Genomic DNA, 18,681 nt, shown 5'->3' on the forward strand with positions numbered 1-18,681 from the left:
GGGTGGTCGGCCGGGGGCCGGGGCCGGCACCCCAGGGCCCGAGCCGACCCAGGCTGGAGCCGCCGGGGGGGCCAGCCTGGGCCGCACCTCCTCCCCCCACACCCCCCCTTACCTGCTCAGGCTTCCCGCGAATTAAACGTTCGCAGGAAGCAGGGGAGGGGGCGGAGACTTTGGGGAGGGGGCGGAGTTGGGGCGGGGGAGGGGCGGGGCTGGGGGCGGGGCCAGGGCCCTGTGGAGTGTCCTCCTTTTGGAGGTACAAAATATGGTAACCCTAACTCTACAAGGCATCAGGAATGGAGGGAGATATGCGCATTTCCCCTTTAAGTACACTGCCTTGTTAATTAGATCAGCTTGCTGAGACAGCAGCTGCTACAATCTCCCTCCCTCCTGAGCCCTGGTGTGTCCCCCCTGCTCTATGGAAGATGGGTAAGTGGGGAGCCGGGGGAGGGGGATACCCTGACATTAGCCCCCCCCCTTCCTTCCCTCCCCCCCGCACAGCAAGCAGGAGTCCCAGGGAGCAGCTCCAAGGCAGAGGGCAGGAGCAGCACATGGCAGTGGGGGGAGGGGCAGCTGCTGCACAGGGAACTTAGGGGAGCGGGGAGCTGATAGGGGGGCTGCCGGTCCACCCTGGTTCCAAGCCCCCACCAGCTAGCTCCAACGGGCTGCTCTTCCTGCAAGCAGTAGACAAAGCAAGTGGCTACCATATGATGTTAGAAGGGAGCATTACACAACTTTAAACAAGCATGTTCCCTAATTGATCAGCAACGTAACAACGTTAACCAGGATGACTTTAAGTGAAGAGTTACTGTACTACTTAGACTAGCCATAAATAAGACTGCATGATAGAAAGTAGGTTGGATAAAAATCATGATTATTTTTTAAACATTTAAATAGTATTTTTAATTTAATATTTTTATTTACATCAGATTTGTTTTACTTACACATTGCTAGTTCTTTACATTCTTCCGACCTTATAGTCTTCAATAACAAACTGAATGTTTTGGGCTTGTTTCCTTAAATAATTTCCTAATTATCAGTAGAATTTCAGATTCTGCACAGATTTTATTTCTAAAAACTATCACATTTGAAGTGATCATCTATGCTGAAAAAGAATTCAGGGCTTCACTAATATCCTTACTGTAAGAACATTCAAACTCATAACTGATAAGCAAATAGCCAACCAGTACCATTTTCTGATATACTGAACTTTCCCAAGTCAAGAAAGCTTAAATGGTTTCATCAAGGTCAAAGGTGCCAAAATAGGGATTTAGGAGCCTAATTTAGGGATCCAGTTTTTGAAAATGTTTCCCTGTGTGTATAGAGAAATTCCCAATAACTTTGTTAATGTACTATAAGTCTAAATAACTTTTCAGTGTTAGCATTACAGCAATATTGTTTTGGAGTGACAAAGATTTATGCCACTAAGAGAAAAGTTTTAAAATAAAAATACAATTTTAGCCCTGCTACTACAAACATGTACACACGTGAAGCTGCACTAAAGATAATATGATTATTGATGTATGCAATTACATACAAGTTCAGTTGGTTACGGGGTTAGGGTATTAATTTTCCCTATTGTATGTTTTACAAAACTGCTATAATAAAAAAAACCAAAATTAAAATAAGATATCCTGTCAGCAGTGGCATTTTAAAAAGTCAACCGAATTTACAATTTAGTTAATTATACATTTTTATCTACATTTGCAATAGCGCAAGTTTTCAAAGTAGTTTCACAAAGTCTCAACTAGATTTAAATTATTTTTTAAATTAAGTGATTTAAATTATTTAAAATCAGCTGATTTTAATTTATTTATAATAATATTATTTAATTTTAATAATATTTTAATCAGCTGATTAAATTGCTTTAATTTAAAATTGCTCTACAACCTGACAAAGTCAGATTACACAGCTGGCCTAACTCAGTCCCTACAATCAAAATACTAGACAACAATAGATGCTACAAGTGGAAATTATGTTGAGAGGATTTATTGTTCTGCCCTCAGTAACATGACAATTCTAAATCATATTTTATTTATGTATAACGATAGCTAAAATGGTAACAGAGGATAAAATTCAATCCTAAACATGCTAAGCTTCTTGGCTCACTGGCTATCAACTTTTATTGGCACTGAATGATAATTCAGAATTTCTTGATTTGAACTATGATATTTTAAGTACATTCCTGTAATTTTTTTTCTTTTAAAGGGAAAGATATTCTCAATCTCAACTATACTGAAATGGAAAAATGTGTCTACAAATTTTCTTTTCTGTCTGTTTTTTTTAAACATACAATTAAAGAAAAGCAAATATACCTATGCCAACCTACAAAGCCCCCCCACCCCTTGTTAGGCCTTATTATGGAATTTATGAAACTCGACAAGCATCTTTTAGTGCAGAAGGTCTCATACAGTACTTTAGAAATATTAATGAAGCCTCCCAAACCATGTGAGATAAATAACCCTTCCGCCGTGTTACTGATAGGGAAAGAAGATGACTTTCTCAAGGTCCTTATGCACTAGGCTTTTTTCTGATATATTTCACATTGTCATTAACACTGCTGCAGCTCCATCAGTGGACACAATGGTAATAGGGGTGCTAGAACAGAAAAGCCACTGACTGCCAGCAGTGTTCGACTATCATATATCATGCAAACTGATTACAAGCAGGTTTTGACAATATGGCTACATTTGCTGGAAGTCATGGGAAGCCTTGTTACCACAGATGGGGCTGCACTGGCATTAGCAACAGTGGGACATTTTTCTGGAAAACAGCTAACATGAATGCAGCCAATACATCAGAGGCAGAGTTGAAAATAAAATCTGGAGTCCTCAATGCCAATTGGATGTTCTACAATACCATGTCCCAATCATGAGCATTTTTGGGAAACTGACTACAACTGAACAGATAACTATGAAGTATGTTACACACTTTCGTTATCTATTTTCCAAATCATCAAAACAATATAACATCAAATCATTGCAATTTTTCTTATTTCCCAAGTCAAGAAAGCTAGACTTGGGAAATACTAGAAATGTTACTAGAATTAGACTATTAAATGTTATTTGCCAAAGTAAAAAAGCTATAGCCATTTAAATCTGAATGTTTTTAAACACTTTTATATTCAGCAAAACTTTCCATCATTTTGAAATGCATGACTGTGATTTATGTTTTCATTCACAGTAAGGAGCGAGTTTATAAATCCTTCAAAGATAAAAAGCTAAAAATGAACGGAGGTGACTCTGGTGCTCACCTCAACACTCTACTCATATGACACAGTTGCCACAACTAGCTGGGCTTCACACAATGTAGGGAATTTGCCCAGCTAGAAGGAGCATGTCAGACGGGAGCGGTCTCCATAGTGCTAATTTAGTAAGACCTGGATTACAAAACTGTGGTTAGAGCAGCCCTCTTCTTCTTCTTCTTCTAGGCAAATTTTACTAAAGATTCTCAAGAAAGATACTTCATTAGCTCAAAAAGGAAACCAAAGGAACCTGCAACCATGTCAGATAGAAACAGATATATATGTAAATGGCACTAGGACTACTGTATTATCCCTTTCATGAGAGAGACTGGATATCTGGTGTTCTAGGATTGCCAGGAAAAATGTATAGTAACGTGTTTTTAGTTCTCAACTCAGTCTGCGAGGCCTTAACTATGCAGTTCCAATTAACAATCATGGAAATTTCACAGTTTAAATACCCATTTATCAAACTGTTACTATACTATGCATTCCATTGTAATGACATTTTTCAGCACCTTGTCAAATGCATTACATCCGATTTCAATAAAATAACATATTGCAATACAGAATAAATATATGATCAGAACTGGGTTAAGTTTTTGCAGCTCCTCATTTATGACATAGTTCTGGTGATACTAATGATCACATACTTCTGAGGATCCTGAGTTAATCTAATAAAGCTCAGGAATCTTGTAAATATGGTAGGACATTAGAGACCTACACTCCTGCCAATTTAGATGACTGCTCTCCCACTGACTTCAAGGGTCTTTGGACCATATAGTGTGAAATTCTGGACTCGCTGAAGCAAATGGCAACATTCCCATTGAGTTCAGTGGGGCCAGAATTTCACCTACAGTAAATGTTTTCATTTTCTATTTAAGCAGATGATTTTTTCTGATGACATTTTCAGTTATACACCCCATCTAGTCATATGTTACTTTCTCTGAGAGTCAACCTTACCTGGGACCAATTAATTATGGACTCACATTAGTGACTCCATCATTAAAAGTGTGGAAAATGTATCCTGTAAGCCCAACTTTAATCTCCTACTATTGTAATAAAAAACAAAAAATACAACCCTCCTTTCCTCATAAATTTGTCATGCATAGTCTTTGTCCAAAGAAGAATATTTAGGAAAATCTAAAGTTAATTGGACAGCTGTTTCGTTCGATCACAGGTACTTGAAGAAGTGATGTGTTTTCAATTTTTTAATTGTTTTCTTTACTTTTTTGCCCGTTGATAAGTCATTGTCCATGGGGTCCCCAAAAAGATACCCCAAAAGCTAGGGGCATACAGCTCATACATTTATTCAACAAACAAACCAAGGTGGAAACAAACAAAAGAGGGAGATGAACATAGTCTTTGCAGCAAAGGGTTAATATAGCTATCATTGCCCTGATTGGCACAACCCAACATCCAAGCCCAGCATGATACATGTCTGGCGTAAAGAGGAATAAAGCTGCCACTGTGCTAGTCTCCAGCTATATACTTGTCCCCTAGAACTGTGGCCTCCCACCCCTAAACAAAACAGGAGAATAAACTGATGCCCTGCAAAAACTACATAGGCCCCCAAAGTTTTGCCATATTCACACACTGGAACATATGGTATTTGTATGTGATACTGGCTTGACCTAAACAGAAATAAAAATTCAATGGTGAACCCACATAACATACAATTAGCAATCACACGCCAATATGTTTGCCCTAAGTCTTGCCTCCAGAGGATGGGGGTGGCAGAGAAAACTTATTGCAGCAAAAGAGATTTAATCGTCCTTTGCCTCACCCCCACACGCAGCCTGAAAGGGATGATGAGTGGGCTCCTCCCCAACAGAGTGCTTCTCAGAACCAGAGCTGCAACAAAATGGCAGCATCTTATGGTCAGTATCAGCCAAGCCTGGCTTTATACCAGCAACCTGGAAGTAAAAAGTGTTCTGTCCCACTCCTAAACCACTGACCCATCCAGTGCACCTTTTTTCTTTTCAAAGCCTAAGTTGTATTTAATAGGTCACTCGTTCCTTCTGACTAATAAATGTAACTTATGTTTCTTAATTAATGGCTCTAAGAAAAATGTTAGACGATAGTCACATGTTTGTGGTATGGAATCTTACTCAAAACTCATTAAAATCATTCTTTAAGGAAGACAGTATTAATAAGATTGCTATGGAATGTATACGCTGTGACAATAACTGATTTCAGTAAGTATTGGAGTTGGCACCCCTTTCCCTTCTCAAGATGGCCCAGCTTTAATAAAGTAAACGTAGCAATTTAACAAATGTGGTCTATAAAGCCATGGAACCATTATGATTTCATTTCCACACTGCACTTTTTAAAGAATCTGACTATTTGCAAAGTCAGCATCCATTTTGTGAAACAAAATTCAAGTATCATGCTACAGAGAGGGCATACTTTTATTCCTTCTCATTTTACTGTTCCATTCAATCCCCAAAAAGTCACTGAGACTGAGGTATAGGGCTGCTTTGAGTATTTGGTAAAACAATATGATCTCAAAGTTTTATTTATTTGTAATTCTTAGAGACTTCCATTACTTCCACTCAATAAATATTGTTTACACACTGCATCACTTGATTACTTTCTCCTGTCTGATTCCTTTCAGTAGTGTCTAAACAACTTTCAACAAATGTTAATTTAGTTAATTAGACACCAAGAGACAGTACATAAAACAAATAATACATTTCCCTGAATGTTTTGTCTTTGGCACATTCAGGAAGACTTGTACGAAATAATTAAAGATCCAAGATGCATAAACTTGGAGGCTACACTGGGGAAAGTGACTTGAGAGATTCATGTAATCTTTTCCTTTGATCTTCAGCTTACTCACATCTTCCCTTTCTTCTATAACATCTCTAATTAGAAATTAGAAAGGAAAAAATAAGAGGCCAATAAAATTTCTTTTAGTAAGATTAACTAAGGAAAGAAGAGTTTAAAAATACTCAGTTGAATATGCAGAAAAAATACAATGATCAGTGGAACCCCTACATTTCTCTGAGGGGGAAGCAAATATTTGACTGATATATTCCTAGAAGGAAAGTAGCATTATACTTATATCATCCTACATTATCTCTTGGCTCAAGAGTACTACAGCTTAAGTATCATCAAACAAAGTAGCTGTTATAGTCATTGCTTTTTTGTATACAGCAAAGTCATCCATGTCCTTATTTTGATGCTTACATGCAGTAGAACTTTTTGTGAATACTGAAAATAAAATCCTTGAAGTCTCACCTCGCTCCAATATATATATAAAAAAAGGTACAGGGAGGGAGTATGTTTTATATTTATTTTCTTTGAAGTAAAACTCAGTGCTACCAATGCACAGCAGATTATAAAACTAAAATGAAGAATTTAAGTAGATTTTGGGTCTTTTAATAAAATACTTAAATAAAAATGTACTCTGCATACCTCTTTACTAAACACTGATTAGCCCTCGATGCATGGTATCACTTCATTGTTACTTGAGTCTCCATGTTCCTCCATGCCATACTAATTTGTGATTATAGTGTCCTCTAACATCAGTCAAGATGATTGTGATTTCTTGGTTTTATTTAAAAAACTGTACAAAGGAGTTTGGAAAGCTCTGTACATATTTTTTAGGATCAGAAGATTAAAAAAAAATCACAAATTTCCAGTAGATGGAAGAAAAAGTTACAGAAGAAGAATTTGTAATGATGTACATGATGACCGAAGCCTCTATTACAAACTGCACGTAAACTTTGTCTTCACTAGGAAAAAAGGTACGTTCTTACCTTGTGTGAGCTAACACATGTTAACTAACACAAGATCAAAGACAAGGCAAATGTAGCTGTAACATAAGTTAGTAGATTGAGGTAAACATTCCCCCATAGACTTTACCTTGACCTGCTATCACGTGTAAAAACTACAAACTGCCTTATCTTCACTAGAATTTTACCTTATGTTAGTTGCCACATCTCAGAGAGAAACTTTTAACTTTGGCAAATTAAATGCAAAAATTAAATTAAAACGTAAGAGATTTAAGAGAAAGTGTCTATCTCAGCTCAAGGGGAAAAATGTAAAATAACTGGAAACCCATTTGGAGAAAATAAATGCCATTAAATTAAACCTGCTGCTGAGAAAGTAGCTGTACTAACAATCCTCAACAGGATCTCTAATACGCTGTCCCCTATCGCTGTGGAAACAGCATTTCTGCTTTATTTGGGCTTCTCTCTGGCAGGGACATCCATTCAGAACACGGCCCAATATTTTTGCATAAGTGTTTTTGATGTTTTATATTTATTTGCAAAGCAGCCTGTGTTTCAGAAATGACAAATTACTGAACAATAATTCAGGGCCGCCCAGAGGATTCAGGGGGCCTGGGGCAAAGCAATTTCGGGGACCCCTTCCATAAAAAAAAGTTGCAATACTATAAAATACTATATTCTTGTGGGGGCCCCCGTGGGGCCCAGGGCAAATTGCCCCACTTGCCCCACCTGGCAGCCCAGCAATAATTTGTAGCAGCTTTTTCTTCATTTTGGAATGTAAAGTATTTCAAGACTATAACAAATAAGTACTATTATTACTATGATTTCAATTTCATGACCTAATTTCAACAGACCATCTGTCCACAAAGCCGGATATAATTAAATCTATAGTCTCCATTCTTAAAGAATGTCTTTAAACCAATATTATTTTCCATATACTTTATTTAAACTGTATACCAATTTTCATTTCACACTTCCTCCCATGATATTTAGTGTTTCATTTTTCAATGAAGTATATTACAGTATATTAAGAGAGTTCTAACAATACTGTGCCACAGGACCCTCTGTTGCTTCTAACAATACTGTGTTTGTGTCATATTTACATAGGAATAAATCCTTGACACGTAAGTGTTATTGGTGGGTAATTGGGTGTGAGAAGAGCAGACTTGCCCATTATATTTTAATATATTTTGAAGCTTACATTGTGTTCTAGGTATTTTACTCATTTAACTGATTTCAGACAGATTCTTTTTTCAAAGTGTACCATAATAAAACAAATGATCAAAGAAACACCTTGAATATTAACATTTGGAGGCATTTACTGTAGTATTTATCAAAAAGCAACATAGTTAAATTAAAATGTATTAAAAAACCCTTTGTGTGTCTGAAGTAGATGGGTCAAATAACATTAACTGGAGTTCATATTAGATAGTCCCACACGTGTGCTACTTTGCAGCTTCAGGTAGCATTCATTTGCTTTGAATTAACAAAATTCTAAAATATAGTCTTACCATCATATCTAGTTCTTCAAGCCCCTGGTAAATTAATAGAGTTTTCTCTACATTTCTTTAAGTTTTGTATAAATTATTGATTCTTGTGTAAGGCTGGAGATCAGGAGACCAGAACATTAGCACAACTCACCAATAAAGTAGTTATTTCCTAATGCAAGCATTTCTTCGGAAAGAACAAGTCCACCCAGTGCCTGGAGGAGAGTAACGCTTCTACCATCTATAAGTGAGCACTGTTTAAATCCAACTGTTGTAACCTTCCACAACAGGATAAGAGAAGCCGTGGCATCTTGCCTTATTCTAGAGACATGAAGGATAAAAATAATTACGTGTCAGATTGAAGAAAATCAGTCTTATCAAACAATACATCATTCTGGACCAAAATTAATCAACAAAAAAGAACGACTCAACTGTAGCAAATATACAATCAGAAAAAAAGGCTAATTTAATGCAAACACACTATTTGTATTAAAATACAAATATTTTTATTACCACACAATTTTCACCGCAGTAAGGCTGGATGCATGCGCATTCACAATACAAAATCCTTTAACAGTAGGGTTTGAATAATGGTATATTTGAAAGCAGACATCATGTGCATTCTTAATTTCTAATCATTTAAAAGAACCATTTTCATGTCCAATGAACACTTTATATAACTTGACATAGCACAAAATCAGCATCCATATTCATGTACAAGACTCAGCATTCTATAAAAACTCCACGGCTCACCTGTGCTACAATAACTGGTTTTCTGCATATAAAAGCAAGGGCCAGCATTAGGGGGTAGAAAGTAGGGGAATTGTCTGGGGCGCCATACCATGGGGACCCCTGCAAAGCTACACTGCTCTGGTTTCAGCACCATGTGGCGGGGCTCTGGGCTCCGGGCTTCAGCTCCGTGTGGCAGGGCTTCAGCTTTTCTGCCATGGGCTCCAGCGAATCTAAAGCTGGCGCTGCTTGGCAGGGTCTCTGAAACCTGCTTGCAACCCATAGGGGTCCGTGGATACCTGGTTGAGAACCACTGATCTACTGAAATAGCCAGGGTTGAGTAAGGTAAAGTCACTTGGAAGCAACTACAATATATGCACTCAGTTCCACAGGATTTTAAATTTTATTTAGGTAATACCATGCCTATAACTTGTTTCTATGGATCTGCCCTTCCTTTTAGTGTACTTTTTCCACTCCCTTGTGTACATGTATAATATGAATCTTTTCCAGACATCTTCGTCAATTCACAGATGGAAGAATCCCAACTAGGACTGAGTGAACTTCCAAAGGTTCAAACATTCTATACAGTTTAGTATCCAAATGTTCAGAAGTTAGTCTGAATCTCCCTTGCCTAAAATTGGGCTGCTAATCTCTTGAGATCAGGCTCTCTTGAAGGATTTCAATTGTCTGGGGTTGAAACCTCAATTGTTTCAACCATTCTAGAAATACAGTAAGAACAGCCTCTCCCAATTTTGCTTTCAGTTGAAACCAAGAACAGTAGAGGTGTGTGAATGTAATCCACATGAAAAAATCCCCTCTTGTACCTGGACTATTTAAGAATAAAATTTTGGACAAAGCTTTGGATTTTTTTTTATCCCAACTGGTAGGCCCCTCACTAATAACAACTTCAGGTAACCTGAATATGAGAGCAAGGAATGTCACAATTTAGGTCAAATTCCAGGATCAAAATCAGTGCAAGTTTACTAAAGTGATTGTTCTTACATAAATATATATTCAGGTCACATGTTCTACACAGGCCTTTTAACATAGGGAGTACAGTGAAATAAAGAAAATTAATTCAAGTGGTTGGTAAACTGGAGTATTTCAGCTTGTAAACAGTGTAAGTATGTGCCTATCAGGGGCTGAACTGGGAAAAAGGTTGTAGTGCTCCTCCAAGTTTTGCCCACGTCAGCTGCCAAAGTGAGATGCTTGCTCATAGTAGATATCACAAATGACCAACATATGACTCTGTGTGCTCCCTGGGTTCCTTTGAGATGGGCACCCCACACTGAGTTTTTAATATTCCTATGGACTCTATTGGACTCCTCAGGGTTGGCTTCTCAGATTCCCTCCTGGGCTCTATTTAATACCTTATAATTTGAGGGGAAAAGTGGTAGTACGCTTCCAAATCCCACCCACATACAATAAGACATTAATCAGTGACTGTGCAGATTTGTGATCTTACCTCTCCTTTCTTACAGGCTTTCATGGGGAATGAAATAATTAACAATGTTGACATTTACATCATCATCACTGGGTGTCTGAATTAACAACTCAGTGAGACAAATCGGGCAGTTCCCACCTTTCAGAGTCATTGTTCCAGGCTCCCTGCAGACTCAAGGTAGACACAGTTGCAAGAGTTTCACTCTTTTTTGCAAACATCAAAATAAGTCAAAACTTTTTTTTTTTTTAATGAAAGCTGTGATTCTAGAGCACAAGATGGCAGCACAAGAGTGGTGTCAGTGCACTTTTTCAGGAGAAACCTAGCCTAGAACAGCAGGAATGTTGCAAACCAGAAGGGAGATACACTGACAGATCTTTATTTGAAAGCTCATACTGTACACCTATGCTTCATCCCAGCCAATGCTATCAGATTTTGGCTTTCAAGGGAATCAAATTCCGTTCATTAAAATTACACAACTGTCAGTGTAAAAAAGTGGATGCTTTACACAACTTCGAAGTCTTCAAAATCATATCTGCTTTGTAGGACACACACCTCTTCATAGAAGCATTGAAACTTCTGATGCGAAGTTCAGACAAATATAAACAAATACATTACTCTGAACTTGGCAAAGGGAAATGTGAGCTGCTCTGGCTGTCAGAAATCATTGCTGCATGGAGTGAAAAGAAGGAAATGTTACATCCCTCTCCAAGTCAAACTGTTGTCCTCCACCTCTTTGCTCCAATTCCCAGTGTTCTCTGATGGCCAAAAGACACTTTACTTGCTTAGACCCTCCTCCCTCCCCCCCCAAATGCCCCACAACAAAACCGAACAAAAAAAAAAACCTACTTAAGCACACATGTGAGCACTTGCACCCCTCAAAGAAGGTGCTCTGGTATTGCTAGGTCCCTCGTGTCATCTGGAGGCTCTCTGGAGTTCTTTCATGACATACCAAGGCATTTCATAGTCTGGCTGCCTAGGAGACAGTTGACTACAGCTCCCAAGACATGAATTCAGTACCAAACACTATTTAAATATTTATTATTCCAGACTGCTATGACAAAGCAATATTCTTACTTTATTGATGTGTTCTGTGGAACTTCAAAGGAGATAAGCCGGCCTCCAGCAGAATTGTTAGAACTGGCATTTCCACAAGCTACATCTGGGATTATCTGAAAACAGTAAAGATCGTTCTTTAAAGATTTAGTCCTTTAAAAGAGAATATAAAAAATTAGGGAAATTAATAAATAGGAAAAGAATATAAAAACAGCACCATTAACCAATCCTGATCTTTTAAGAAATTGTCAGGACAGACATTGAAAGTTTCATCATCAATACACATTTGAGGTAATACACCTCTACCCCGATATAACACAACCCGATATAACACAAATACTAATATAATGCGGTAAAGTAGTGCTCCGAGGGGGAGGGGCTGCACACTCCAGCGGATCAAAGCAAGTTCGATATAACGCAGTTTCACCTATAACGCGGTGAGATTTTTTGGCTCCCGAGGACAGCGTTATATCAGGGTAGAGGTGTATAAGGTTCTATGTTGTCTTCAATTGTTCTGGAAACTCACCTTATGGGTAATGTTTTCAAAAACAGCAAAAAAAACCCTCTCTATAGCTCTACATTTTAGTGAGCACTTACTGTGAGAGGTGTCCGCCTTTAAAAGTATTACATTCGTCTTGAGAAAAAGATAAATGGATTTCTCTTAATGTCAAATACTAAATAAATATCTAGCGTTGCCACATGTCAGTGAACATGTGAGATCTTGGGGCATTTAGAACCAACAGCAAGAACTACTGTTCTCTTTCAACTACACTTATTGCATAGCTTAGTTTTCCTTTTTAAATTCATAGCCATACTCTGCCACATGAGCCCAGCAATAACAAAGCCCTCTATCACTCTTTCCAATGACAGGAGGCTTTCTACAAAGTGAATGAAGCATCCACAGCCTACCTAGGGAGAAAATTCATGACTGCAGCTGTGATCTAGTGCTTGTGCTAAGTAACTGATTTCTCTGCCATCTATGCAGCAATTCCTCTATTCGCTAATCAGACCTTCTCTACTATACAACACTGGCAGTGTGATCATGGACAACATTTTTATTTGACCATGCAATGCTGGCATCTAAGTTCATGCATGTACACAGGCATTCATCTATCTATCCAATGATAACAAATATATTTCCAAAAACCATGAATAAGCCTCTAAGTCCATCTAGACCGGGGTTCTCAACCTTTCCGGACTACTGTACCCTTTTCAGCAGTTTGATTTGTCTTGTGTACCCCCAAGTTTCACCTCACTTAAAAAACCACTCGCTTACAAAATCAGACATAAAAATAAAAAAGTATCACAGACACTATTACAGAAAATTGCTTACTTTCTTATTTTTACCATACAATTATAAAATAAATCAATTTGAATATAAATATTGTACTTACATTTCAGTATATAGTATATAGAGCAGTATAAACAAGTCATTCTGTATGAAATTTTAGTTTATATTGGCTTCACTAGTGCTTCTTGTGTAGCCCGTTGTAGAACTAGGAAAATATCTCGATGAGTTGATGTACCCCCAGAAAGACCTTTTGTCACCCTGTTTGAGACCAAACCATTGTTGCTACAGATCAACATAATGTGTGTGTGTGGGGGGGGGAGATCTAAAGTGTCTCTTTATATCATCATCATCTAGAGTATTTTTTGTGTATCCCTAACAGCTTGACTATGAAATAACACCATATGCAGTACAAAAAATGAGCCAATTTCTTTTCTACATTTGCCAAAAAGTAAGGATAGGTTTTGTAGCCCATCTTGTATGATAAAAAGCTTGTATAGAGCCTATTATGCTAGGTTTACATGATGCTTATTGATAAACTGAGAATGTTAGCTGAAACCCCTTCCAAAGAGTGAGTCATCCTTCAAAGGAAGAGCCAGAATCCAAATTCTAAACTCATGTTTCATTCAAATCCCCATTTTGAACTTGACAATGAAGTATCTATGAAAAACAGAAGAAAATCCTGGAATGTTACTTAGGTAATAATTTTCAAGCAACACAAGTTCAATTTTGACTCATGTGGCCAATTAGTCACAATAAGCAAAATTGTATGTCTGGCTCAGTTTATTGCTTCACCAGGCAGTAAGTTACTGAATTCTTCTCTGGCTTCAGCAGATAATTTGAATATTTCAAATTTAAATAAACAGTATGAAATTTTGTTGTGCTAGTTAAAGTAACATAGAAAAATGTTAATAAATTTATTACTATTTCTAAATCTTGGAAACCATCATGATGGAGATTATGTTCAAAGCTCTGTCAACCCAATATGAATTTGGCTGACATCCCTCCTTTTATATTTGCCAATATGCATGGCAAGAGTTGTATTGTACAATCACTTTCTGAGAGAAACTGATTTTTAACAAGCCTGTGGGAAAAATACCATTAACACCTCTGTTCTCATATAGCAGTATGAAGTTACCTAAAAATATAGCCACCACCACCCTCAATAATGAATGTCAATCATAAATAATATGACAGCAGAATTGTATATGTCCATTAACTTGGAATATATCAGAAATAGTAAGAACCAAATCATAGAATCATAGGACTGGAAGGGACCTCGAGAGGTCATCCAGGACTAAGTATTATCTAAACCAGCGGTTCTCAAACTTTACCAACCCAAGGACACCCATTTTGATTTAAAATTTTTCAGGGACCCCCAATACCCCCCAGCTCAGCTCTTGCCCCGCCCCTCTCCCCCTCATTCCATCCCCCTTCCCTCCGTCGCTCCCTTTCCCCCACCTCACTCACTTTCACCAGGCTGGGTCAGAGGGTTGGGGTTCTGGGTGCCGGAGGGAGTGCGAGTTCCGGGCTGGGGTAGGGATTTAGGGTGCGGAAAGGAGTGAGGGATGCCGGGCTTACCTTGGGACGCTCCTGAAAGCACCCACCACATCCTTCTGGCTGCGGCTCCTAGGCGGGGCGGGGGGCGCCAAGGGGTCTCAGTGCACTGCCCCTGCCTGCAGGCACCACCCCCATAGTTCCCATTGGCCACAGTTCCCGGCTAATGGGAGCTGCAGAGTCAGCGCTTGGGACGGGGCAGCACGTGGAGACAATCTGCCCCCCTGCCCCAAAGGCCGCAGGGACATGTCTGCCGCTTCCAGGAGTGGTGGGGAGCCAGGACAAGTAAGCCTGTTCCCCAGCGTGCAGGAGGCGTTCCTGGGAGGGAGGTGGAGGGGTTGAGGAAGGGAGGGGGAGGAGTTTCTCAGAGGTGCCCGGGGACCCCAAGGGGTCTGTGGATCCCAGTTTGAGAAACATTAATCCCTGACAGGTGTTTGTCTAATCAGCTCTTAAAAATCTCCAATGATGGAGATTCCACAACCTCCTTAGGCTATTTATTCCAGGGCTTAACCACCCTGACAGGAAGTTTTTCCTAATGTCCAACGTAAACCTTCCTTGAAGCAATGGGCTTAAATTGCAGCTTGTCCTACCCTCACAGGTTAAGGAGAACATTTTTTCTCCCTCCTCCTTGTAACAACCTTTTATGTACTTGAAAATTGTTATCATGTCTCTTCTCGGACTTCTCTTTTCCAGACTAAACCAACAGCAATATTTTCAATCTTCCGTCATAGGTCATGTTTTCTAGACCTTTAATCATTTTTGTTGCTCTTCTCTGGACTTTCTCCAATCTTGCCTGAAATGTGGTGCCCAGAACTAGACACAATACTCAAGCTGAGGCCTAACGAGCATGGAGTAGAGAAGAAGAATTACTTCTCGTGTCTTGCTTACAACACTTCTGCTAATACATCCCAGAATGATGTTTGCTTTTTTGCAACAGTGTTAAACTGTTGATACATATATAGCTTGTGATCCACTATCATCCCCAGATCCCTTTCCTAGGCAGTCATTTCCAATTTTGTATGCATGCAATTGATTGTTCCTTCCTAAATGGAGTACTTTGCATTTGTCCTTATTGAATTTCATCCAATTTATTTCAGACCATTTCTCCAGTTGGTCCAGATCATTTTGAATTTTAATGCTATCTTCCTAAGCACTTGCAACCCCTCCCCAGCTTGGTATCGTCCGCAAACTTTATAAGTGTATTTTCTATGCCATTATCTAAATCACTGATGAAGATATTGAACAGAACCGGACTCAGAACTGATCCCTGCGGGACCCCACTTGTTATGCCCTTCCAAGCTTGACTGTGAACCACTGATAACTATTCTCTGGGAACAGTTTTCTAACCAGTTATGCACCCACCTTATAGTAGCTCCATCTAGGTTGTATTCCCCTAGTTTGTTTTTGAGAAGGTCATGTGAGACAGTATCAAAAGCCTTACTATAGTCAAGATAGACCAGATCTACCACTTCCTCCTATCCACAAGGCTTGTTACCTGTTAAAGAAAGGTATTAGGTTGGTTTGATACGATTTGTTCTTGACAAATCCATGCTGTTACTTAGCACCTTCCAGGTGTTTGCAAATGTAATGTTCTATTATCTTTCCAGGTACTGAAGGTAAGATGACTGATCTGTAATTCCCTGGATTATCCTTATTTCCCTTTTTATAGATTCAGAGGGCAAGTGGAAAGACAGACCAGACAGATAAGACAGAAAGAAAGAAACTGGACAGTACAACTGCACAAGGGGCTGCACAAAAATAATATACTGAGAGTGGAAAACCAACATGCAATCAAACAGGAACACTCTCTTAAATTAAAGCTTCTGAGGAAAGACAACACAAACACAAAATGTTTTAATGCAAGCCAAAGAAGCAAAGGGATGCAGGGCTTTTACAGTTATATCTGGAGAGGAAGGTGTTGTGTGATGCTGACCTAACTAGCAGCTCCATTTGCACTTCTCTCTGGCTCCATTACCCACTGATCTGATAAACAGAAGGACATCTAAAACAGAAGGATACTGAACCAAAATAGAATTTTACAGTGGCAGAAAACTGATATTTCAGTTTAAAAAAATCAGCACAAAAATAGAAGGAGAAGCAGCAGCCTCCCAGCACAGATAAGAAACAAAATGGTGCCAGCAACAGTGTGTCCTCAGACAAATACCAGTAAAACAGAAAATCACAGTTTGGCAGCCAGAATTACAGGAGAAATTACACAGAACCTTTCCATAGCAATGGGAGAAATATATTAAAGTTTTCAATTATATCTATATTCGGTTCTGGGAGAGTTTTCTACTAAGTTGAAAGACCTGAGAATCAGGGTTCGCTAGACCAATACATTATACTAACAAAGAAAACTAAATCAGAACATGCAGATAGATCACTGGCTCTGCAAAAGAAGCTACAATAGCTAGAAGAAGATAGCGAAAACAGGGATTACAGGAAAATATTTATGAAAGAGATTTTCAGATTCATAGATTCCAGAAGGGATCACTGTGATCATCTAGTCTGACCTCCTGTATAACACAGGCTATAGACTATCCCAAAATAATTTCTGGAGCACATCTTTGAGAAAAAAAAATCCAATCTTGATTTAAAAATTTTCAGTAATGGAGAATCTACCATGACCGTTGGTAAACTGTTCCAATGATTAATTACTCTCACTGTTAAAAATTTACACCTTATTTCCAGTCTGAATAGTCTACCTTCAGCTTCCAGTCATTGGATCATATTATACCTTTCTTTGCTAGATTGCCATTATTAAATATTTGTTCCCCAGGTAGGTACTTATAAACTGTAATCAGGCCACACCTTAACATTCTCTTTGTTAAGCTAAATAGATTGAGCTCCTAGAGTCTATCCTCATAAGGCATGTTTTCTAATCCTTTAATCGGTCACATAGCTCTTCTCTGAGCCCTCTCCAATTTAGCAACATCCTTCTTGAACTGTGGAAACCAGAACTGGACACAGTATTCCACCAGCAGTCACACCAGTGCCAAATACAGAAGTAAATAAAACCCTCTTGTCCTACTCAAGATTCCCCTATTTATTCATTCAAGGATCGCATTAGCCCTTTTGGCCACAGCATCGCACTGGGAGCTCATGTTCAACTGATTATCCACCATGACCTCCAAATATTTTTCAGTCACTGCTTCTCAGGACAGAGTCCCCCATCCTGTAAGCATGGCCTACCTTCTTTGTATACATCTAGGAACATTTACATTTAGCCATTTTAAAAATGCATATTTGTTTGCTTGTACCCAGTTTACCAGGCAATCCAGATTGCTCTGTATCAGTGATCTGTTCCCTACGTTATTTACCAGTCCTCCAATTTGTGTGATCTGCAAACTTTATCAAAGATGATTTTATGTTTTCTTCCAGGTTATTAATAAGAATGTTAAATAGAGCAGCGCCAAGAACCAATCAGTTAGACACCTTTTAATGTGTGCCATGTTAATTTTCTATCATTGTAGCTTTTTAATCAAAATGCCATGCAGTACCAAGTCAACTACCTTACAGAAGTCTAGGTATATTACATCAACACGATTTCCTTTATCAACTAAATTTGTAGTCTCATCTGAGGATTCTCTGAAGGTAAAATTGAAAGGACATGTGATTAGGGTTACCATATTTAAAAAATAAAAAAAGAAGAGGACACTCCACAGGGCCCTAGCCCCACCCCTTCCCCACACCCTGGCCCTGCCCTAACTCCGCCCCCTCCCGAGTATCCCACATTCCCCCTCCTCCCTCCCAGCCACGCGAAAAAGGCTGCCTGAGCGCTATCGGCTTCACGGTTTGCCGGGCAGCCCCCAGACCCTGTGCCCCCAGCCGGCGCTTCCCCAGTGCAGCTGGAGCCCGGGAGGGGAAGCGCCCAGCCGGAGGCGCAGGGTCTGGGGGCTGCCCAGCAAACCATGAAGCCAGTAGCGCTCGGGCTTCTGGCAGCCCCCCTGCCTCCGGACCCTGCGCCCCTGGCCGGGCACTTCCCCTCCCGGACTCCAGCGGGTGCTGTGCTCCCTGAACTCCTGGGCTCTGTAAGCGCCAAGCTGCCCGAGCGCTACCGGCTTCGGGCAGCCCCCATGCCTCTGGACCCTGTGCCCCCGGAGCCCGGGAGGGGAAGTGCCCAGCCGGGGGCGCAGGGTCCAGAGGCA

The 18,681-nt window shown here is 39.5% G+C and overlaps 1 protein-coding gene across 1 annotated transcript in view; it reads right to left on the reverse strand.

The window, feature by feature from the left end:
* The window catches only part of DNER (delta/notch like EGF repeat containing), a 280,060-nt gene that overhangs the window by 126,502 nt on the left and 134,877 nt on the right, over nucleotides 1–18,681 (reverse strand). The window contains exons 3-4 of the mRNA XM_034781973.1: nucleotides 11,710–11,804; nucleotides 8,617–8,783 (exon numbers count right to left, since the gene is read on the reverse strand). Coding sequence (XP_034637864.1) covers nucleotides 8,617–8,783; nucleotides 11,710–11,804 — 262 coding nt within the window. The remainder of the gene's footprint in view (nucleotides 1–8,616; nucleotides 8,784–11,709; nucleotides 11,805–18,681) is intronic.

Source organism: Trachemys scripta, chromosome 9, assembly GCF_013100865.1.
Source record: "Trachemys scripta elegans isolate TJP31775 chromosome 9, CAS_Tse_1.0, whole genome shotgun sequence".
NCBI lineage: Eukaryota > Metazoa > Chordata > Testudines > Emydidae > Trachemys > Trachemys scripta.